This window comes from Staurois parvus, unplaced genomic scaffold (assembly GCF_062004578.1).
Source record: "Staurois parvus isolate SC_StPar_1 unplaced genomic scaffold, SC_StPar_1.0 ptg000261l, whole genome shotgun sequence".
Lineage (NCBI taxonomy): Eukaryota > Metazoa > Chordata > Amphibia > Anura > Ranidae > Staurois > Staurois parvus.
In genome coordinates, this window is record NW_028318057.1 from 1,871,285 (window position 1) to 1,895,943 (window position 24,659).

The window sequence follows — 24,659 nt, forward strand, 5'->3', positions numbered from 1 at the left end:
CCTTTACTATATTTTATTTCCCTTTACCTTATTCAAAAACCTTTCGTAAATGCAGATTGAACTAATAATTAATAAGACAAATTCACAGAGCTTACTATGCTTTTTCAGCGAATCCAGCTGTCACTCCCCGCCCTGCGTGTCCTTGGTGCGACCACACTCGACCTTTGTTTCATCGCCTTTGGGAATGTGTCTGAGTTTCCACCTTCTGGGACCGAGTTCTTCATTACATTAATCATCTGTATAACATCTCTCTTACCAAAGACCCTATGCTCTGTCTCTTCAATTATCAATATCCCACGATGTCGGCAAGTCCTAATGCTCTTCCTCAGTGAATTTATATTTGTTTGTTGATAGCTCACAGAGCACTCCTGCAAGCTTGGATACAGCCAAATCCTCCACAGCTTAAAATGGTAAAATAGGCTCTGACTGCCCTATTTAATTTGGAGAAGCTGGACACCATTACCCAGAATTTTAAATCTACACGCCTCTTCATCTCCAGGTGGCGGTGCTTTATGGAACACTCCTAAACTCCTGCGGAACTGGCCACCTATATGGAACCTTTTCAATATTCAGTTTAGTATTTCAAAGATCAGCTTACCAATACGCTGGGTAAACTACGATTATCCAACTCCTCTTGTAGCCCCACTCCACAGCTCTATATTTCCCAGTCACGTAATGGAGCCCATGCTCCTCCATATATTTCTTAGCCCATATGACACTCTTTCTCAATTGTCTTTTTGATAGAGATGTTATTGTTCAGGCCTGCATAACCAAACTTCTGTTCCTAGGGAATTGCTTAAAAAAATTTTCTTTCTTGGAATCCAGCTTATGTTATACTGCTTTGTTGTGACATTGATGTCCATTTGGATACTGTCTTTTGTTTCCATTACAGAAGTTGTACTGACTTCTGTACTCACCACAGTTATGAAAAAAAAAATGGTTTACAGAGTTGTATGTCAAGATATTTTTGTACCAAGTGTATAAAATTCATTAAATATTGTTTAAAAAAAGGACAAATTACACACCCACATCCAGATCCAACTCTATCTAAAATATATTCAGGATTACATCAGCTCATAACAAATTATTTCTTACTATTTCAGTATTGAAAAATAACAGTCTATATCTAAAAATATATAGAAAAAAATATGCACAAGTGATATTTTATATACGTTACTACCTTGGCTGCCTTAACATCTTCAAATATAAAATGTGGACGGAACAGTGCTTAGAAGTAAAAATAGGGAAAATTTTTTTTAAATATTATCTTTTTCAAACCAGTGTTGGTAACTTAATGCTATCAACTCAAAAAGAGTTGAAGGTTAAATAAACTGTTTTAAATACTGGAAAATTACTGATTAGTATCACTTATCTTAAGAAATGCTGCCTTATGCCAATGGCAAACATGTGACAGAAAAGAAAGCGCAGAGGGTTTGTGGATTGGTGCTAGCTGATGGTATACACCTTCTTTGACTATAAATAAGGAATCCATTTTACAAAAATCAGCCAGGCTTCTTTGGTAAGAGGTTGTGGAAATTTGCAATCATGAAGGTTCTCATCTTTGTGCTGGCATGTCTGCAGTTCTCTCATGGACTTGTCAGGTAAGTACTACTGCATACATTTAAAAAGTATGACAAAGTAACTTAAAGTGAATGTCACATACAGAACAAATCGTGTTATTACTGAGCCATCTGATAACATGCCAATATCACTTTTACTTTCCGAATTAATACTGTCTTTGTCATATATAGTGACCTGCGGGGAAAAATCATGCATTTTTTGTTCTACTAACAGTTCAGCATTTTAGAGTAGAACACTTTTGAAAACATCCATATCCAAAGTGAACTCAGCATCATACTGTATTAATCCGAATACAAATGAAACTTAAAAAAGAAACAAATAACTGTAATTAGTGAACTGCTGCATTCCTAAGCCATTTTATTTTTGACTAATTTGCTTCATGTATCAATAGCAAGACTACATAAAAGTTGTAATCCTTTGAAAATCCAAAGAAAGACTTGCTAAGTTAGCTTGAGATGCTAAAAACTGGTATTAACTACTATAGCTTTTATAGTATATCTCTAGCCAAAACTGTTCACCTTAGATTTGTATGGTGTAGGGAAACTCTTATCAGGCTTTTACTAGAGTTATTTACCCTCTCTGTTTGTTCGGTGACATTAAGTAATGGGAAATCCAGAACTTTACATTTGACACTGGAAAAGAGAAGGGGAAATTTTGAAATGGGGACAAATGTTCTGGCAACACTTATGAAGAAGTATATTTCCTCTCATGTTTGAGAAATTTCAAATTACTACCTGTTTTGTCTCTGGAGGAGGAAGTGAAGAGACTCTTCCTAGTGGGACAGAAGCAATAAAACAAGTTTTAAAAACTCCCTACTCTATCCAAACATAGAAAATAAATGTATATATATATATATAAAAATATAAATACTATATATATATATATATATATACACACAGTATATACACATACACACATACTGTATATACATTTTAGGATTAGCAGTGGAAAATTAATTGTGAAACTCTTTAAATGGTGAGTGTCAGTTTAGAAATGCAGTATGGTATTCACTACCTCAGAATATGCACTTATTTAAAGAATCTGCACACTGTTAAACAGCTCATAAATTAGGCATTTTATTTTGTTCAACCAGCAGATTGAAGGAAAAAAAGAAAATGGCTCAATTCCTCCATCCACACATTCCAGCTGAATGGGGGAATCTTCGGTACTGAGCCTTTGTATTATCACAGTGTGGAGACTTCCTGGCAGTCAGAATACACTGATCAGAGCTGATGGCTATAGCCTGCTATGCTAATCAAGTAGAGAAAACTGGACAGGCTAGTTGTACATAAGTTGATCGATAGACAACCAAAGTGCCCATACATAGATCAAAATTTGACTGGTCCCTGCTGATCAGACTGAATTTTGTTTCAAACATGGTCGGCTTAAAGGCTAAGTTTACCTTTTACAAAAAAATAATACGTGCACATCTTTTTGCAGGTAAAATAATGTGCATTTATTATTTTTTTGCTCTGCAGCCTGTAAGGCAATGCACCCACAATCAGCAGATTGCGGGTGCAATGTCTGGATCTTGCAGACACTCAGTAAGCTGTCTGTAGTAGATGGGTGGGCTCTATATTTTAGTTGTTCAGAGCATGTTTAAATGTTTATTTACAGTGCTTCTAGATGTAAAGCCAGCATATAACCCCCTAAATAGGAAATCGATGAGTTATATTCTATCATTCTATCATGGATGGGTTAAAGCAAAAAAACCCAAAAAACTTTTTTTTATAGGACCTTAGCTATATAATCTCAAAATCCTATACTAAATATATTTTTAGGGCATAAATGCAATCATTAGCTTATTGTTTGATGTCAAACATGACTAAACAAGTAAATTGCATATCTGCACTGATATGCCTTGCTTTATATTGGTAAACTTAGGGGCTATTCTCTGTTTTTTGACTGCTCACCTTTGGGCTGATTTACAAAAGAAGTTGTGACTCTTCACATAATAAATTGCGTGAATAATTACTTTAATTGTCCAATCATTTGCAGATAAAATAGGCAAAAAGGAATGTGCTTTTTACAAGATTGGATCAATAAAGTGACTATTTACATGAATTACTGTGTTACAATTTTCAACTCCTTAGTAAATCAGCCTCAGCCTCAGATTAAATGATAATGTGTAATTTGTATTAGAGGAATTCTTCCCTATTTTTTTTAAAGCCACTGAAGCACCTCCACTTCTTAATTTTACTCAGTGAATCAGTCCTGTTATTTTATGTAAGTTTCAGATAAAATGTAATCCCAAATTAATTTTTCTTATTATAAATATTTCTGTCTTAATTTACAGGGTTCCTCTGAGTAAGGGGAAGTCCATCCGGCAGAATATGAGAGAAGCTGGAGTGCTGGACAAGTATTTGCAGACTCATAAGATTGATCTGTCTGACAAGTACAGAGGATATGCTGTGGCTTCTGAGTCTATGTATTTTGATGTAAGTTTACAAAAAAAAAAACAACAAAAAACACATAATTGTAGGACATATTCTTGAGTTATACAGTATGTGCAGGATTGTATTCTCCAGATGCACATATGCACAAGTAACAAAACAGTATCAAGTAACAAATGTGCAGTTTATGCTTCCTTTTTTACCTTGTCATTTTCATTTTGAAAACAAATCTTCAAAATTGAAAAAGGCACTACTGTGCAGAGCACTAAGAGGAGGCATAAGACTCTCCAGAGCTCAATATGAAGTTGTAACTTCTTATATTGGTTGTTGATTGGTGATTTATGCAATTTAATAAATGCTTTACATTAAACAAGCCATTCTCAACCAGTATTTTGTGGAACTCCAGGGCTTCTCCAGAAGTTGCAAGGGGTTCCTTGAACTATGGCTGACTGACCTCCCATTAGATGGTTCCTGCATTGTTCTAGAGCTGACCACTGTAAGGGGGCATTCTGTAATGGAAGGGACATTTTTCCCATTGACTCACAACAAATTGATTTTAACAAGGGTCCCCTGAGAACTGAAATTATTTTAAGGGTTCCTCTAGTATAAAGAAAATTGATAAAGGCTGCATTAAGCAGACAATATGTTGCTTCCATTAACTTCTTTCCCACCGCCCTATAGCAGATATACTGCTACAGGGCGGCAGGGGTGCGCAATCTTGATTTTGCTATTCACAGCCTAGGCTGTCAATCACCGAGTCCTGGCTGGTGATTTCTTGCTGGCACCCAGTAATTGCAGAGCATTACCGGCGGAGGGAGAGAACTGTATGTAAACAGCATAGCAGAGCCATACAAAGCAGTGTGCTTATAGTTGAAAGCACACACAGCCCATATAGTAAAACAGCACACAGTTAACCCTTTGGCTGCCGCACATGTTAACCCCTTCCTGCCCAGTGCCATTAGTACAGTGTCAGTGCTTTTTATTAGCAGTGATCACTGTATTGGTGTCACTGGGGATGTCAGTGACACCAAGTCAGTTCCCCCCAGTGTCAGAATGCCAACTGCAATCCCGCAGTCCCGCTCTAAGTTGCTGATTGCTGCAATTGCTAGAAAAAAAAAATCCCAGTATATATACTGCCATTTGTAAACGCTACAAATTTCACGTAAACCAATTAATTTACACTTATTGTTTTTTTTTTTTTTTTTAGCAAAGACATGTAGCAGAATACAGATTGGCCTAACTTTATGATGAATTTTGATTTTTAAAATTTTTTTACTGGACATGTTTAATAGCAAAATTAAAGTAATGCAGCGCCGAGTAGCAAAAAATGGCCTGGTCAGAAAGGGGGGTAAATCCTCTGGAGGGCAAGTGGTTAAAGCATTTTTGTTTAAGCGTCACACAATTTAATTTTTAGATTGCCTAGAGTTAATTTTTGTCTGCTCTCACCCTGAACTAAAAACACACAGCTCCTATTTTATATCTCCATTACAGTCATGGCAATAATTGGTTTTATGAAATAAAATCATTTATCCTCCCTAGCGGTATTCCCAAGTGTAGCTCGGGGTAGAGTTTCAGTACCAAAAGAGGTAACCCCGAGCTACACTCGGGCTTACCATGCAGCGTTGCATAGGGAGTCCCTGCAGCATGCCCGGCCATCTCCTTCGGCCGATGCCGGCATCCGGCTTCCGTGTTCCGTTCCCTGTGATGTCGGGATGTACGGGCGCCGGAACCGGTGGCAAATTTGACATTTTTTAAAAATGTCATTTTTTAAAAAATGATTATTACAGTAGTAAAACATTGCTGTTTCAATGCATTTCACATACATTTTGTCCCAACTGCTTTGTCCTGTCCCCTGCCTGCATTTTGACTGTTCTTTCTGCCTGGAAACTTATAAAAGTCCATGGCGTCCAAAAAGTGTCCCTTTATGTCAAAATCGGTTTTAGACCGGCTAGAGAACAGCGATAGTAAATCAGAACCACTTGCAGAATTGAGTGATAATGATTTGTGGGGAAATTCGTCATCAGACACTGAAAACGATTCTGCGACTTTGCTCAGCGATGTGCAAACTTGGCGCTATATATCAAATTTCAGTGTTTTTGGTTTGATTATATTATTTAATTAAATTTATTATTATTATATTATTATTTTTTATGATTATTTACTAAATTATAATTTATGATTTTGTGTTTCAAGTTTTATCATATCCGGAATGTTTACTAGACTATTGTTCGGACAGATTTCAGTGAGTTATTCCTAAAAATTACAGCCTACAATAAAAAAAAATACATATTTCCATGCAAAAAAATGGTACCACTTTCAGCACCAAAAATCTGAAATAATCATACAGCTAGGGAGGTTAAGTAGCAATTCATTAAAGTGTATCTGAAGGTTAAAGATTTTTGTAGTAGCTTTGGATACAGTGATGAGGAGTTATAACCACTGACAGGTATAGCTGGTAAAGTCTAATGAAAGCACCAGACCAAAGAGCTAAGTCCAATAATCAGTAATACTGTCATTAATCTGTAACAAGAAAACAGCCAACGCATTATAGGGTTCATAGATCTCCCTGTTCATTGGGGTTCAACTACTGTATGTAGTTTGGGGGACTGCAAAACTACCAAAATTAAAGTTGCAGTAAACCCAAAAGCAAATGTTTATTATATTGCAGCCTGCCAATGCTTAGATGTAGTAGCTTCATTCGTTTTTTTTAGGTTCTCTTTCTTTTATTTTAACCTCACGATCCAGCCAGTAAGTCTGTTTTTCAATAGAACAAGCTGTCCTAGAAATGTAGCAGTTAGTGTGTTGAGAAACACCATTTACCACTGACAGAGGTGTTTCCAATGATCTGCTTTCATTTATTCATGTGAATCCTTTATTCCAAAAGAAAAAAGCTGTTCCTGTAACTGCTTACAAAGTGTGAGCTGGAGTTTGACTGACTTCAATTTGTTATTGTATTTAAATCTGCTAGTACATATAACACTTCCCTCCCCCCAGACTGACAATGCTGCTGTCTGTTGTGTTCCTGTGCTCCTTCATCAAAAATGAGGGCACTCTAATACAGTGGGTATGTTATTGGCTAAATCACTAGGTAAAAAGAGAGAGAAAAAAAGACTAAACCTAATGCAGCAACTACATCTAAGTACTGGTAAGCTGCAATATATTACATTGTTGGTTTTGAGTTTAATACTGCTTTAATTATTTGAAGGATGAACAGTGAAAAGTGTACTCAGCATGCTGCTATATCACTCCTGGACACTTTTCGATGTTGTCTTGAAAAGGGGGGAGATTACTGAGCTCTCAAAATTATTTATTTTAGGTACTTATATAGTGCTGTCAATTTATACAGTGCTTTACATATATATTGTACATTTGCATCAGTCCATAACCCTCAAGGGGCATACAGTCTAAGGTTCCTAACTTACAATCATACATACATACAATTGGCCACACTAGGGCCAATTGAGACTGGAGCCAATTAACCTACCAGCATGTCTTTGCAGTGTGGGAGGAAACCCACGCAGGCACAGGGAGAACATGCAAACTCCAGGCAGATTGTGCTGTGGTAGGGATTTGAACCAAGGACCCTAGTACTGCCAGGTGGAAGTGCTAACCATTTAGTCAGTGTGCTGCCCAAAAATATGGTGGACCATTTGTTTTCTTGTTATAAACCAACACCAGTAGTAAAGGATTTTTGGACGTTTAGGTCCTTGGTCTGGCACTCTAGTTGGACTTTCTATACCCAGATTCCAAACACTGGGTCACCTAGTAAATGGGTATCCTGTTTTGTGCTAAGAGCAGCCTCACCAGAGCAATTGCACCCCGTATGAATGTGTTTGAGCGTCTTCAACCAAGAATTATTGTTGAGTTGAATCCATCATCCCAGACATACATATTCCAGGTTTTTATTGCTGTCTGTGTCCCCGTTAGGGAGATCTACTTTCTATGGGAATTTTTATAAAATAGAAAAATGTGACATTCCTCACACATTCACTACAAGTAAATTATTCATAATAAATTAAAACAAATGAGATAAGAGGCTCCACCTGCAGTGAATGTTTAGTGAATGTCACATTCACTGCTTTTAAATATACAACTTTGTGTCTTAGTGACCACTGTCATGGGACTGATGGTGATGGAAAATCCAAAAATCCGAGTTGTCAGAATAGGAAGAGAGGTGTAATGTTCCAATGGGGGCTCTTGTTCCAGGTGCCATTGTCTAAAAAGGGATTCCCCTCACTCTGGAGAGATTTCCTATCTCTGTGTTGTAGCTGCAGGAAAGACACTAAAGGAATAGCTCTCCTATAGTACACAGGTGGAGAAAAAAATATAATACCAATAGAAACAGCATCCTTTCTTCACTAATCTGATGTGAACGCAGCAAGAAGATTTTACTAAGACTGGAGCACCCAGAATATGGAGCAGCTGAATGTGGCAACCAATTAGTGTCTATTTTTCCCTTTCCAAGTTTTTACAGTGGGACTTTAGTTTTGCTTTAACTGAACAAGCTGATGAAACTGATTGGTCATTATGCATAACTGCTCCAGATTCTGTCTGCTCCAGTTTTTATAAATTCCCCCAATGTACTGTGTTTTACTGTGCTTTGTAATGGCTTTCTATCAATATATCCTTCGCATTTACAACAGCCATTGCTAATCATGGGTGCAAAAAGCTGAATTTTTGAAGGGCCCTATCAGATTGTTTCTCTTTGTAACTGTGTATAAATATGTGTGTTTCAGAACCATTTTCAGCATTGTAAATTTCCTAAGACAGAAATCTATGGAAAGTCCCAAAAGGGTGAATATTTAAAAGCTTAAAGTGTTACTAAACCCAGGATCCTGCATGCACTCTATCTTGTCTCCCACAGTACACACAACATGGAAGTGCAACTATTTTAGTAAATATAAACTGCTAAATACCTTTTCTCATCAGCAGTTAGAGCAGTCTTTTGACTTCTATCAGTGTCCATCTGAGCACTGGTTAAAGCGTGTAGGAGGAGTTTTCATTGTGCTCTAGGAGGATGCAGAACCCCTGACCTCTGTCTGGACAGTGCTGATTGGCCCTGTGCTGATCACATGCACTCTCCTAAGAAGAAATAAACCTCTCTAGCAATTAACTCCAAACTGAGCATATGCAGAGTGACTCCACACGATATATCTTATCAAGAGATAAGAGGGGAGTACTGGAAGAAGGCGAGGATCAGAGAAGTCGGGATCAAAATGCCTTTTTACACAATGCAGAGGATTAACCTGTTCCACAGTGAGTATAACAAGCATGCTTTACTGCATATACAGACTGATTTTACTGTTGTGGGCTTAGTAACACTTTAAGTTGACTTAACTGTAATTGCTGTTTTGAAATTTTCTTCTTTAAGATTTTTCAGTAGAAACTCAAAAATGCACTGTATTATGTGTACTGCTATTATTCTAATTACATGAATGTAGACAATTGAATTTGTGTACCATATATCTTTCATTGGCAGACTTATTACTATGGACCAATAAGTATTGGAACACCTCCTCAGAATTTCCTTGTTCTTTTTGACACTGGATCCTCCAACCTCTGGGTTCCATCAACCTATTGCCAGAGCACAGCCTGCAGTGAGTATTACAATGCTCTAGTCATTCATTGTTTATTGTTAGATTAGACCAGCCTTTCTCAACCTTTTCAACACAGAGGAACCCTTGAAATAACTTTCCAGTCCAAGGGAACCCCTGTCTAGAATTACTATATCTACAACTCATGATACATTAGTGTGATGGGCAGTGGGAAAAATGTTCCTAACACTCGTAGTCATTGAGAAGAATTACCCCCTTATAGATAGCTAAAACGATCAATGGAGTTAGTTGGAACTTATCTAAGAGGCAGAAATTGCTCATTGCTCATGAAACCCCCAGCAACCTCTGAAGGAACCCTACTTGAGAAACCCTTGACTAGACCAAAGTTGCAGATTTACTAGTCTACCATTTCAAGGCAGAACCCCAAGATAATTGCTAAATACAATGTAGAAGTATGTATAATATATATTTACCTTTTTTCTACCAAAGAATTTTAAATTCTGTTTGGCTAGTCTTGTGATCCAGGCAATCCTGTAGTCAGGTCCTGTACCAACCTGCAGATTGCATTGCAGTTATGCAATCCAGCCTACACAAGGAGCCACCTGAGCATACTGATTTAACAGTAATATACCAGCAGGACACAAGTAAGGAGATCCATTGGTTCTATACTTTAGTAAGTATGTTCAGTCTGCAAAGCTGTCAGTACTGTACAAAGCAACAGAGCGGCTCAGAATGTGACCCTCATTCTTTCAGCATAACTAATGCATTGAAGGGAATCATATGGGGTTGGTATCAAAGCATCTCCAGGTAATATTTATTAGCTATGCTTGTTAAACTAACACATTTAATGAAAATGGACTAAGCCTGTTTTTATGTCTCACTTATGCCTGCCTTTAATTTGGGACTTCATGCACCTGCAGGATCTCGTGTGTTGTTTTCTAAAAGTTTGGAGATATCACAAGCTTTAATCTCCAGTATAAACTGTTGCTTATCTTAAAACCTTGGATGACAAAATGAGATTCTGGAATGACAGTTATTGTCCCGAACCACAAGTTTGGCACATCTGCATTCATATACCTAGGGTAGGGGTGATGCCACAGATTTTCAGGGGTCAACCGGGGAGCCTATGGTTTCCTGTGCAGCTTGAACATAGCAAACTGCTGGGAGCTGGGAATACATTACATTTCTCTCTCCAACTTCAGCAACTTCTAAATGAAAGAACATGTAAATCCAACATTTCCTATTCCTGACATGTGCCTGCTGTACCATGTACTTGTATGAAAAGGTATCCGTTTCTCTTTGTATTGCTTCCTCTTTATGAAATCCCTGGTGTGCCTGCCAGTCCATTTGCTTTCCTATTAAAAACTGACCACACTAGGCGGGAGACCACAGTGTGGTCAGTTCTCTAGCTGCGCTGGACGCTAATCAAATGATAAGGCTTGTGTTGACATGCCTCCACATGCACAGCCATTCGCTGGGAAGATCAGTGTTCTGCTGTTTTTCCTCCTTCAGCATCTTATGCAGCTGAGAGCAGAGGGAATTTGATCACTTATAAAACAGGGAATATGGCATTTATAATGTTTTTTTATGAATGCCTAAATGTTTTGCCTTTCAATTCTATTTTAAACTGAACGGGTTGTTTTACAAGGTGAGGGTTTACATACACTATATTGCCAAAAGTATTGGGACACCTGTCCAAATCATTGAATTCAGGTGCTCCAATCACCTCCATGGCCACAGGTGTATAAAATCAAGCACCTAGGCATGCAGACTGCTTCTACAAACATTTGTGAAAGAATGGGGCACTTTCAGGAGCTCAGTGAATTCAAGCGTGGTACCATGATAGGTTGCTCCCTGGTTGCCCATCTGAAAAATTTCCCTGCTACTGAATATTCCACTGTCAAATGTATTATAAGAAAGTGGAAGCAACTGGGAACAACAGCAACTCAGCCACAAAGTGGTAGGTCACGTAAAATGATAGAGTGGGATCAGCGCACGCAGAAGTCGCCAACTGTCTGCAGAGTCAATCGCTAAAGACCTCCAAACTTCATGTGGCCTTCAGATTAGCACAACAACAGTGTGTAGAGAGCTTCATGGAATGGGTTTCCATGGCCAAGCAGCTGCATCCAAGCCTTTTATCACCAAGTGCAATGCAAAGCTTTGGATGCCGTGGTGTACAGCACACTGCCACTGGACTCTAGAGCAGTGGAGATGTGTTCTCTGGAGTGACCAATAACTCTTCTCTGTCTGTCAATCCATTAGACGTGTCTGGGTTTGGTGGTTGCCAGTTGAATGGTACTTGCCTGAATGCATTGTGCCAAGTGTAAAGTTTGCTGGAGGGCGGATTATGGTGTGGGGTTACTTTTCAGGGGTTGGGCTTGGCCCCTTAGTTCCAGTGAAAGGAACTCTTTAGGCATCAGCATACCAAGACATTTTGGATGATTTCATCCTCCCAACTTTGTGGGAACAGTTTGGGGATGTCCCCTTCCTGTTCCAACATGATTTCGCACCAGTGCACAAAGCAAGGTCCATAAAGACATGGATATGTAAGTATTGGGTGGAGGAACTTGACTGGCCTGCACAGAATCCTGACCTCAACTTGATAGAACACCTTTGGAATGAATTAAAGTAGAGACTGTGAGCCAGGCCTTCTTGTCCGACATCAGTGCCTGACCTCAGAAATGTGCTTCTGGAAGAATGGTCAAACATTCCCATAGACACACTCCTAAACCTTGTGGACAGCCTTCCTAGAAGAGTTGAAGCTGTTAAAGCTGCAAAGGGTGGGCCAACTCAATATTGAACCCTATGGACTAAGGCTGCGATGCCATTAAAGTTCATGTGTGTAAAGGCAGGTGTTCCAATACTTTTGGGAATATAGTGTATACTTTAATATTTATATTTGGTCTTAGATGATTTCTCTGTAAAAAATTTAAATCACAAGAATAACTTTTATTATGGATAGGATGATGTATGGATAGATCATGTATAGTTAAAAAAAACTATGTTTTGTCTAATTTTTTCAACAATTTCACATAGGAATCAGCACTATGAATTTTACAATTTGATCTCTACAAGTGAAAAGCATGTATTAATTTAAGAATTATTATAAGTAAATGATTCACTGGAACATGCTCATGATAATACAATATCCTTTCCAGCAAACCATCATACATTTAACCCAAGCCAGTCTTCCACTTACTCTTCTAATGGACAGCGATTCAACATGGGGTATGGTGGTGGGAATGTTGCCAGCAGTGTTACTGGAGTGTTTGGTTATGATACAGTCTATGTAAGTAACATATAATCTATCTATCTATCTATCTATCTATCTATCTATCTATCTATCTTTCTATCCTTCTATGTCATGGTATATACTGGATGACCTGTGGCACACAATCTCAGAATTGAGTTTGATTCAATGTTCCAAACCAAGAGGAAAGAATCCATAAAGAGACAGAGGTCAGGGCTGATATTTAGGCTGAGTCAAAGACAGAAGGTCAAGGGAGGTAGTAGACAGGCAGTCTGAGAACAATAACCAAAACACACACCTAGATTTAACAGAAGTATTCATTTCACAAAACAGGACCCTTTTGTTGAAAAACAGTCCCATTTTTCATCAGAAAAGTTACCTCCATATTCACTTTGGCTATACCAAAACCTAGGTAGTAAGAGTGATGCTTGTTAGTCATATCATTCAGGAATGGCTAGGTACAAAAATAAGTATTTCTCACATAAAAGATATTAAAAAAAACTTCAAACCCCCTGTTCTATTTAAGTATGGATCTTTAAACACTCTTGAATAACATTTATAAATAGTGTATTCGTAAAAAAAAATGCATAGGTATTCCAGTGAAACAGCTGGTACATTAGTTCTGTGTGAATGAGACAAAATCAATCATTTTTCTTTTACTTCCTCTACAGGTCAAATGTCCATCATTCATAAAAAATATCAGTTTGGGAAAATATTTCATTGTAGACTCTAGATGGAGCTAAGGATCATAGGAAATAAATACTGATGCTCACCTCCATCTAGTGGCTATATTGAGGTATATTTCTGAAGCTCTCTATTACTTATCAATGCAAGTGCATCACCACTGGCAGAGAGAGGCCTATCCTGCTTTGATATAGTTATGTCCTTTACATACCCTGGAGTTCCTCTAGTCAACCTGACAATTTAGTTTAATGAACCTGATTTATACTGTACAACCACTATTTATGTTAGTTGGAATGTCATTTCCAAATAATTGTATGGCATTGCATTTCCTTAGATTCAAGGACTTACCATCACAAATCAAGAATTTGGACTGACCATTACAGAACCCAGTGGTAATTTCTACTATTCCCCATTTGATGGTATATTGGGATTGGCTTATCCTGGTTTGTCTGTGGGTGGTGCCACCACTGTGATGCAAGGAATATTGCAGGAGAATCTCCTGAATCAGCCTATTTTCAGTGTCTACCTTGGCAGGTATGATGTACATATATGTGTTGAATGAATAAATTATGTTTGGTTTTGATGTGTGTTTTATGGCTTTAAGTCCTAAGTGACAGCTGGTGAGAGCTGACATGGTTAAGTCAATTATTTTCTTCATAATGTTTTTTAAGAGCTGTAGAGGGGGGATAAATGGATTTTTTTTTAGGATTTGCCAGAAATAAAGCATGTTTTTTTAATTTTATGATACACATCTAAAATGAAAATACATATGGCAGCAAATCTGTCAAAGGCGTGCAGTAAAGAATAAAAGATTCTACTGACATCTTGACTAGAGGCCACCTTAGATACTTGTCCAATGAGGATTGGGGCTGCTCTGTGCAAAACCATTATATATGGCTAACCATAAACAGAGTATTTCTTTTATTTAATGTATCCATGTTTGTAATATTGTGCTACAAAACACATCTTTTAAATTAAATTAATAAATGTATATGTGGCTCCAATGCAATTACTGGCTTCCCTCCTCTGTTTCTCCCACCGGTAATTGCATGGGAGCCACAGCCTAAGCTGTAACTCCCCCTTCAGTGAAAACTGCCCCCCCCATAACTCGTGCTGCTGGCAAGCTCTTCCTCCTCACCCTCCAGCCAGCGGAAGCACTGATAACTGTCAGGATGGAGAGCGGGGGGGGAGGGAGTGCACAGCTGGCGCTGACAGATCGCTTCTGGATTCAGTATTCACTGATACATAGTAAGCTGTATAAGCTCAGGCTGCAGAGAAAGGGACTGTCTTCAGTCCCTTTCTCTGTCTCAAAAAAGAGACGTTAGAGCCCAAAGCCCCCCCCCCCAAAAAAAAATGTACTTGGTAATAAAAATAAAGTTGTTAAAAAAAATAAAAATACAAAAAATATTAAGGCTAGGTTCACAGTAATTGTTTAGTACATTCAATTTTCCCCATATTGCAAATATTGTGGAGTCTAAAAATTCAGTAGCAACTCATTTTTATTCTAATAGTCATGTGCTTTCAGAAAATATATAGTTTGGTGAGCATTGAAAGCTGTAAGTGAAAAATTAAAACCTCCAGATTTTTTAGAGAAATTTGGTTGTTTACATTTTTGCGTATGTATGATTTTCACCATTTTTAAAAAAGGCGCAATTTAAAATGTACAAATATCTGTTATTTATTAACTCAGTACAGGTTACTCTTTTAAATTTAGTAGGAATTTGGCAAGAATTTTGTAAAGTATGTTGTATTTGTATCTGTTCATAATGATTTTAGTGTATTTTTAGTAAAAATATTGTTTTGATAAACATTTGCGCAAATATTGTGGGGTCTTAAAATTCAGTAGCAACTTATTATTATTCTACTAGGCATGTGTTTTTAGAAAATATATAGTTTGGGGGGTAAAAAGCTGTAAGTGAAAAATTATACCTCCAGATGTTTAGTGAAATTTGGTTATTTGCATTTTTACGTACGTTTGATTTTCACTATTTTGCAAAAAGGCGCATTTTAAAATGTACAAATATCTATTATTTATTAACTCAATACAGGTTACTCTTTTATACTTAGTAGGAATTTAGCAGGAATTTTGTAAAATATGCTGTATTTGTATCTGCTACTAATGATTTGAGTGTATTTTTTGTGAAAGTATTGTTTTGATAAACATTTGCGCAAATATTGCAAAGTATTAAAATTCAGTAGTAACTTCTTTTTATTCTACTAGTCATGTGCTTTCATAAAATATATGCTTTAGGGCAGGGGTGTCCAAAATTTTTTCAAAGAGGGCCAGATTGGATGAAGTGAACATGGTGGAGGGCCGAACATTTTTCCAAACATTCTTTGAACCATTACAATTAAATGCAAATAAATTATTTTATGCCAAGTTACCATGACGCACCTGACCATAAGACGCACCTAGGTTTTAGAGGCAGAAAACAGGAAAAAAAAAATTCTGAACTAATGGACTGCAGACACAGTACAGGAGATGACCAGAGACTGCGGACAGCACAGGGATGACCAGAGACTGCGGACAGCACAGGGATGACCAGAGACTGCGGACAGCACAGGGATGACCAGAGACTGCGGACAGCACAGGGATGACCAGAGACTGCGGACAGCACAGGGATGACCAGAGACTGCGGACAGTACAGATGACTGCTGACCTTTGGGGAGGTGGGGAGTGGGTACCTGAATTTGACAGGTACCCGCTCTTACTTCCGCAGTTGTTCTTTGATCTTACCTGTTCCTCGATCCAGCCGCGCGCTGTCTTCCCGGCTTCTGTAATGGCGCTCGGCATGACAGCCCGGTGCCCAGTGCGCATGAGCGAGAAGCACTTGCGCTTTGTGATTGGTCCGGCGGCTTCTGGGATCTGTCATGTGTCCCAGGTACCGCCTTACCATTCACAAAAAGCACCGCTTCTTGCGCATGCGCACGTGGCACCCGGCTGTCATGCCCAGCGCCCACACTACAGAAGCCGGGAAGACAGCGCGCCGCTGGATAGAGGAACAGGTAAGGTCCCGCTGCAGAGCTGAGCGGCCGGCCCGGTATTCTGACACGGCCGCGGTGGAAATACCGGACCGGCCGCTCCATATTCGCTCCATAAGACACACTGACACACTAACATGGAGGGCCGTATTAAACCGACCCTCGGGCCGTAAATGGCCCGCGGGCCGGACTTTGGACATGCCTGCTTTAGGGGGTCTTTTACAAACTCTGAAAGCTGTACGGGAAAAATAAAAGATCAATGGAAAAATTACAAAAATGGCCTGGCCACCTGAGTTTAAAAGGGAAATGCAGGGCCTGGCAGCCAAAGGGTTAAATAACTTCACAATCCTTTGTACTACAAACAAAATTTTAGTATCATGATAAAGGGGACAACTTACAGTATACATTGCTCTTTGTAGCTACAATTACATTAGCTGTATTTTTTTATATTTTTTTTTAATTTTTGCTTTTGTAAAATTTGTGAAAAGCTAATTTTTGAAGAGAATGCCACAAAAAGGAAGACATTGTTTGTCCCCACAAAAAAAAAACACGGACTATATGTTTCACTTAAGTATTATAACTACTGTAATGAGAAAGCTATTTATGAATATACAAGAATACTGTAAAATTAATATGTAAAAAAGCTTGTTAACATAATGGTTGTTATGTTTTCATATTGTTCTCACTGTTCTTATTTTTCTTTCTTCTGCAGCCAATCAGGTGAAGTTGTTTTTGGAGGTGTGAATTCCAACCTTTACACTGGCCAGATCAATTGGGCTCCATTGTCTAATGATCTGTACTGGCAGGTTGCTCTTCAAGAGTGAGTTTTCTTTTTCATTTAGGTTCTGTACGTAGCCTATGAGAGACCTCTGCTGATTACCAGCTTTAGAGCCTGTGTAGATGGGCATTTGTTCATTTTAAACAGGTTATGCCATGCCATACAAATCTATGGAAATGCAGAACCATCTTGGATCAGGTTAAATGCAGGTCAGAAGGAGATCAACTGAAGATTGAATGTACCTGTCAGTGAATGCTAGATGATCTCAGAAGTGTCCTAAACTGATGCTAAACTAAAGCTAACTACACAACCCAAAGCCCATCAACACAGCTCCTTAGTTATCTGAATGGAGATGCTGAGCAACAGTAGTTCTGCTAAAGCACAGTAATTAGCTTTACAGTGTTTTAGGAACTAAACTGTGGCACATTCACCAAGCTAATGAAGCAGTTACTACAATAATGTTATAATTCAGGGCACATCTCATGGAGGTATAGTGTGTATTACCTCACGTTTGGCTAGCACAGTGGCTAAACGGTTAGCACTTCCACCTGGCAGCACTAGCATTGTTGGTTCAAATGCCAACACGGCACCACCTGCCTGGAGTTTCCATGTTCTGCCTCTGTGGGTTTCCTCCAGGTAGTCCAGTTTCCTGCCACACTCTGATAGGTTAATTGGATTCTGTCTAAATTGGTGTATGTATGAATGTAAGTTAGGGACTTTAGATTGCACAACCCTTGAAGGTTAGGGACTGATGTGAATGTACAGTATATAGGTAAAACACTGCATAAATTGATGGCGCTATATACGTACCTGAAATAAAATAATATTACCAAAATGATTGCTAAATCTGTTGGGACAGGGTGTTATTTATTGTGCATAGTACTCCAATGCACTTGCCGATAGATGTGCTGCAAAATGTGCATGCACCATTTTTCTGTCTGCACATCATGTTGCCCTGCACAGCAACACATGCCCATTAGCCAGTGTGTTGGCATACCAATCATGTTACTGCAATGAGATTATGTGAACAGGCCTGCAATGTAAGACTAAGTTATATGCAGGGTCTTTAAGTAAAGTAAGTTTACTTAAGCCAACAATAGGGATATATCAAAATAATATATGTAAAGTACAATAAAAGCATGCTGAAGAATTATGTGAATAAAATGACAGCATGCAGTATGTGCAGGAAAGGTGCGCAGAGGGCATGATAGCAGGCAATATGTGCAGAAGAGAAATGCAGGAGGCATGTCAATGGGCAGTATTAGCAGGAAAAGAGTGCAGAAGGTAGGACAGAAATCGGTATGTGCAGGAGAGAAATAGGAAGGGAAAGAATGTGGACAATATGAGCAACTGAAGTGTGTAGAGGGAATTACAGCAGTCAGTGTGTGCAGGAGAAGAGTGCAGAAGCTATGGTAACAGGCAGTATGTGCAGGAGAGGAATGCAGAGGTTATGATAGCGGGCAGTTGCGTAGAAAAGTGCAGAAGGCATGACATTTGGCAGTATATGCAGGAAAGGAGTGCAGACGGTATGTTAGTAGGCAATTTGTGCAGAATAGAAGTATGGAGGGTATGACAGCAGGCAGTATGTGCAGGAGAGGAATACTGAAGGTATGACAGCAGGAAGTGTGTGCAAAAGAGCTGTGCAGAGAAACACTATATGCAGCAGAGGAATGCAGGGGGCACTACATGCAGCAGAGGAATGCAGAGAGCATGACAGCAAAGTTTATATGCCAAAGAGGTGTGCAAAGGGTTTGAAAGGGAGAAGTGTGTGTAGAAGTGGAGTGTGAAGAATATGACTGCAGTGTGAATATGCACAACAGGTGTAGATTAGTTTTAAAGAAGGAAATATGTGCAAAGGAAAAATGGGAGGGTATGACAATCAGCAGTACAGTTAATCTTTTGATTTACAAATGACAGTTACTGATCTTTCTATAATTAGAAATAAAATAAATTTATTAAAGTATATGATCATAGCCATACAGGTAAAAGCAATATTAGGGAAGTGCTTCCCATTATGCTTTTAAACACCCATTAAAAAAAAAAAAAAACTAACTAGGTCATAGGTGGCAGCGTGAGAGCTAAGAGGGTTTTACAGAAGAATATAGGTCATATTCAGTATACTAAAGGATTAAAGCACACTGAGGAGTTGTAGCAGACCCCATACAGTGCAGAACAGGTGACTGAAGGGTTCATATTTTAAAGCTAGGGTTAGGTGACTGAAGTCATTCTAAGATGTTCTTGTACATGCACTGCAGACTGGTCATCAGTGGGTTAATGCACATACTCTACTAATTGGTCACTAATAGGCAGGGGCGGATAGACAACTCATGGGGCCCCTGTGTCCTTGCCCAAACTCAAAAAAGCCTATGAAAAAGGTACCAGGGGCATCTCATGGGGCCCCCTACTGACCCCGGGCCCTCGGGTAGTGCCCGAGTTTCCAAATTGTCAGTCCGCCCCTGCTAATAGGTTAATCCACCTTTTTTGCCATTGTAAAAATTTCTAGAGAGTTTTGTGTACTGGAGGTATAAATACTAAGGAGAAAGAGCAATGTTTGACTGCAGACAGTCCCTGGAGGAAAAACTAGAGAGTGTGCGTTGGGGGAGGGATACAGGGGAAAGACAATTCTGCGTGCTGGAGGTGGAATCTCACAGGGGAAAGACCAATGTGTGTGGTGAAGGTGGGATCTTACAGGGGAAAGACCAGTATATGTGTTGTAGGTGGAATCTTACAGGGAAAATACCAATGTGTGTGTTGGAGGTAAGATCCTACAAGGGAAACACCATTGTGTGCACTCGAGGTGGGATCTTACAGGGAAACACCAGTGTGTGTACTGGAGGTTAGATCTTACAAGGGAAACACAGATATGTGTTCTGGAGTTGGGATCTTGCAGGGAAAAGACCAATGTGTGTGTGCTGGAGGTCAGATTTTACAAGGGAAGCACTATTGTGTGTTTGATCTTACAGGGGAAACATAGATGTGTGTTCTGGAGGTGGAGTCCTACAGGGGAAACACCAATGTGTGTGCTGGAGGTGGGATCTTACGGGGGAAAGGCCAATGTGTGTACTGGAGGTGGGATCTTACAAGGGAAGTACCATTATGTGTGCTGCAGGTTTGATCTTACAGGGGAAACACTGATGTGTGTTCTGGAGATGGGATCTTACAGGGGATACACCAATGTGTGTGCTGGAGGTGGGATCCTACAGGGGAAAGACCAGTGTGTGTGTACTGGAGGTGGGATCTTACAGGTGAAAGACCAATGTGTATGCTGGAGGTGGGATCTTACAGGGAAAGACCAATATGTGAGCTGGAGGTGGGATTTTACAGGGGAAAGACCAATGCATATGCTGGAGGTGGTATCTTACACCAATTTGTGTACTTGAGTGTTATGCCACTGGTAAAGGGTCAGGAAAAAGCAAAATTCCCACTGGCGAGACAAAACTCAGACTTAGGCATTATTCTCTAAGGGAAAATGAAATTGACCTGCTAAACTTAAACTCTGACTTATGCTGGCCATACACTAGAAGATTTTCAGATGAGATTATTTGTACAAACATTTGGAACATTCAATCAATGGATGGATATTGTTAAAAATTTCATTTGAGTTTACCATTAAATTTTAACATTAATGTAATTTCTGAACAAAAATACACATTTGACTCCACTAATGATTAGAAAATCGAACAAACTTCCTTAAAATGAAAATTTTTTAATGAAAATCTATATGTGGCCAGTATTAGGCTTTCTCATGGCTGGTTAAGGTTAAGGATGATTTGTTTTTACTTACATAATGTTTATTTGTACAGATTCTCCATCAATGGACAAGCTACTGGCTGGTGTAGCAATGGTTGCGAGGCCATTGTAGATACTGGAACCACCCAGCTGAATATCCCTGAACCATACATGCAACAGCTGCTTCCATACCTTGGTATTCAACAGACACAGAATGGAGGAGTAAGAATAGATTTAATATAAAATACAAAATTCATAATTTTATCAGTACAGACATGGGTATTTTCTGCTGTTGTCCTAATCTTTGGTTTCATAACAAACATAGATAGGAAGAATATATTGTTATCTTCCTATTTAAAGAAATTTAGCTTATATTCTAAAAATTAAATTACTTCTGAGTATTCAGTTGGGTTAGCATAGGTTTATTATTTTTTAAATGTATTTGCATTTTTTCCTAACTTGGCCTTACATCATGTCTGTTTTTCTGGTTTTTAGTATAATGTGAACTGCAACAATCTTCAGAGTATGCCTACTCTTAGCTTCACCATCAACGGTGTTTCCTTCCCATTGCCTCCATCAGCCTATATTATTCAGGTATGTTTTATATTTTTGCTAGCACGCACTGCAATGCAGTGCATTGTGAATTTTTGTAAATGCAATGCAAGACATCACCAATGAAATAGAAAATTTGGACAAAAAAATCTGTATTCATGGCATTACCCCTTGATGAGATCCCTGACATAGTTCTTGCCATTACATGTTGGGATTTATCAGGCCTCTCCTGATACATCAAAAATGTACCATATTTATATTTGTAATATAGACACAGGGGTTGTAACACGTTAATGTGATCAGAAGGCATATACTTCAACCCATTTTTGCTGCAAAAGTACAATTTTCTCAATTACTCTCCTTCTTAAAATCAAACTACGTAAATGATTTTCTGTAGCACCTTCTGTGCTGCAAACTACTGCAACACAAACCTATATTTAACATTCCTAATGCTACATTCCCCCCAGAAAAACATGCAAAAAAGTTGCTTTTTTTAACACATTTTTCAATACTACAACTAATGCATTGTACATGATCACAAAAGTAATTCAATCTTTTTTTTGCAAATTTAAAAGACAGGTTTGTTTTGAGTAAATAGGTACATAGTTTGTCAATCCTAAAATTTGTGCCAAAGCAAAAAAAAAAAAATGTTTTAAAAATTTTCCATAGGCAGCACTTTAAATACCTATACAGCTAATCAGTTTAGAAGTAACCATATATAATGGACCATGAATAATACCTCTCCCTTTGATGTGCATAGAGATACCCAATATGTGTTATGCAGTTGTTGTTTACCTATACACGTGCATCCATGTATGTGCATGGGGATGGGGAAGTGAGTCCCAAGGTTTTTCATTTTTTTCAGAATTTTATTCAACTTTATTTTTAATTACTTTTAATTTTATTTATTTATTATAATTACTGATTTTTCCTCTGCTTGGCTTGGAGTCCCTGGCAGTAACCTCAAACATTTCTCAGGCCAGGAATTAAATTAAATTGAGGTTAAATGTGTTATATTGAATCCCCAGCTTGGGGTTAATGCCAGGGAGGTTAACAGAGTTAGCAAAGATTTCATCACATTATTGGTATGCATATGGTCAGGGTATTCCAGTGTATAGGCACCACGTGCAGACTTTTTCGCAGCTATCTCTGCATTGTTTTTTGTATGCTGAGGTTTGTTAATGTAAATAGCAAATGACTGCATATTTCTGTTAATCTTTCTAGGAGAATGGATATTGCTATGCCAACTTCCTTAGCATCAGCTTGCCAGCTCAGAATGGAGACCCACTCTGGATTCTGGGAGATGTTTTCCTGAGGGAATATTATTCTGTTTATGACTTTGGAAACAACCGTGTTGGCTTTGCAAGTGTAGCATAGGTTGTGTAAAGATAACATGAGGCTTTGAAACAGCAAATTACATCATAAAACTTTGAAAGATACAGAACAATCTGTCAGATCGTGTTACTTTACATAAGTCTTTATATTGTCTCCGCTGTTTCTGTCAATAAACTGGCTATAGAATTAATTGTGTTTTTCCTTTCTGTTTCCCATTATCATTGATAGAAACATTAGACAGCCTTTCTCCCATTATGTTTGTGAAATTTTCCAAACTGGCCCTGAAAATGTATATATCTCAATACATATACAGGTAGTGACTACAAAGTTCAGAACTGTGATTACTGAAAATGCCATGCAATTAAATAATATAGACATTCTCTGAAACTAAATACATAATTACAGAGAAAAAATATAAAAAAGAGACATGGAATAAAGATCCACTTGATCAGTAAACTGAAAAGAATGACTACAAATGGAACCTTGTCATTGCTATTTGAAAAGCCCTTTGTGTGAAAGACATGAACAAAAGCAGCCTAGTCTGAGCCTAGTCCGAACCAACACTAAGATGTTTAAGTTCAAGCCAAAGTTAGGTTCAGAAAGGGGTAAATCTATAATGAAATATAAATCCTAGTTAACAGTGGAGATTAGTGAGATCAAGACATGACAAAAGTAACATTTATTTCATTATTCAAATGCTGCCACCCGCTTCTTCCCAGCAGCAACAACTTATTTACGTACAACTTTATAAATTATGGAAATGCATCATTCAAAGAAATAGAAGTTGGTGGGAAATATGAAATAATATACTTATTTACATATCTGTCACCAAATCTTTTTTTTTTCTCAAAAACTTAGTATGTAGGAAAAACATGTAAAGTATATTATACTTGTGGTATGCAAGCAACTCAGTTTTAACAAATAATCCCATTTTGGGTAAATTTTTAAGCAAATGTCCTAATATCACATTTGAAAGAGCTCAGTTTTGAAGGAATCATTGGTGCGTATATCGTAGTTATGAAACAGAAACAATTACCCTTTTATAATGAAAGGAACTTATAACTGTGGCCAATTTAAATATACAGTATCTATACATCCCACAAAATGATAGATCCAAATTTTTGTAAACTGTACCACTATAGGGTTTATTTATTTAATGCTCCGTGAATTCTGTTGAAACTGGAGGAGACTATTGACTGAAGCACTATCAGTCACCTCTTCCTGTATGCCCAACCCACGAAGGAGTTGCTGATGTTTGACAGCCCACAGGACAGTAACACACTATCTGAATGTCTCTGTCTAGGTTGTTTATTTGGGTAACATGCACAGGAGAGTAAGACAATAACAACAATACAATAAACAGAGGCAAAATAATGGCAAAATAAAGTTACACCAATAACACCATTTTCAAACAGGATAATAACAGAAGAAAAGATAATGGGCACCCAACAACCTGGTTCAAGGGGTAAAGTTTAGACCTTATTGATCGTATGTTAAATGGTGCCATAACTATAGGAGATACACATAGGGTCAATAAAGACACAGTCTCTCTTTATCATCCCCTCACTGACCAGTGATGAATATCTGTTGATGGCCAGCATTGGGGTCCTAAAGCAACCTTGGAGCACTCTAATTGGAGTTTTATTATCTCAACAATAAAGGGGAAAATCTCCAAAATACCAATCCCTGGGGGTCCTAGAAAGTGGTAGTGCTGTCTCATTAAAAAGGAATATAGCTAAGATGGTTACTAATGCCCTCTCACAACCCTGAAATCCATATTGAACTTTCCTCCATCTCCTAGGAATTTGATATAAAGTCAC

General features: G+C 38.3%; 1 protein-coding gene across 1 annotated transcript; it reads left to right on the forward strand.

The window, feature by feature from the left end:
* Positions 1 to 1,520: 1,520 nt before the first annotated feature.
* Positions 1,521 to 23,029, forward strand: LOC149459411 (gastricsin-like). The gene is made up of 9 exons (XM_089681105.1): positions 1,521 to 1,601; positions 3,878 to 4,019; positions 9,454 to 9,571; positions 12,688 to 12,818; positions 13,798 to 13,997; positions 17,158 to 17,265; positions 21,027 to 21,174; positions 21,448 to 21,546; positions 22,729 to 23,029. Exons 1-9 carry the CDS (start codon positions 1,546 to 1,548, stop codon positions 22,879 to 22,881), a joined length of 1,155 nt encoding a protein of 384 aa, XP_089537231.1. The 5' UTR covers positions 1,521 to 1,545; the 3' UTR covers positions 22,882 to 23,029.
* The last annotated feature ends 1,630 nt before the right edge of the window (positions 23,030 to 24,659 follow it).

Coding starts and splice junctions, on each gene's coding strand:
- LOC149459411 (XM_089681105.1), top strand. CDS start 1,546: ATGAAGGTTCTCATCTTTGTGCTGGCATGTCTGCAGTTCTCTCATGGA. Junction 12,819..13,797: donor TTGGTTATGATACAGTCTAT/GTAAGTAACATA, acceptor GCATTTCCTTAG/ATTCAAGGACTTACCATCAC. Junction 21,175..21,447: donor AACAGACACAGAATGGAGGA/GTAAGAATAGAT, acceptor TCTGGTTTTTAG/TATAATGTGAACTGCAACAA.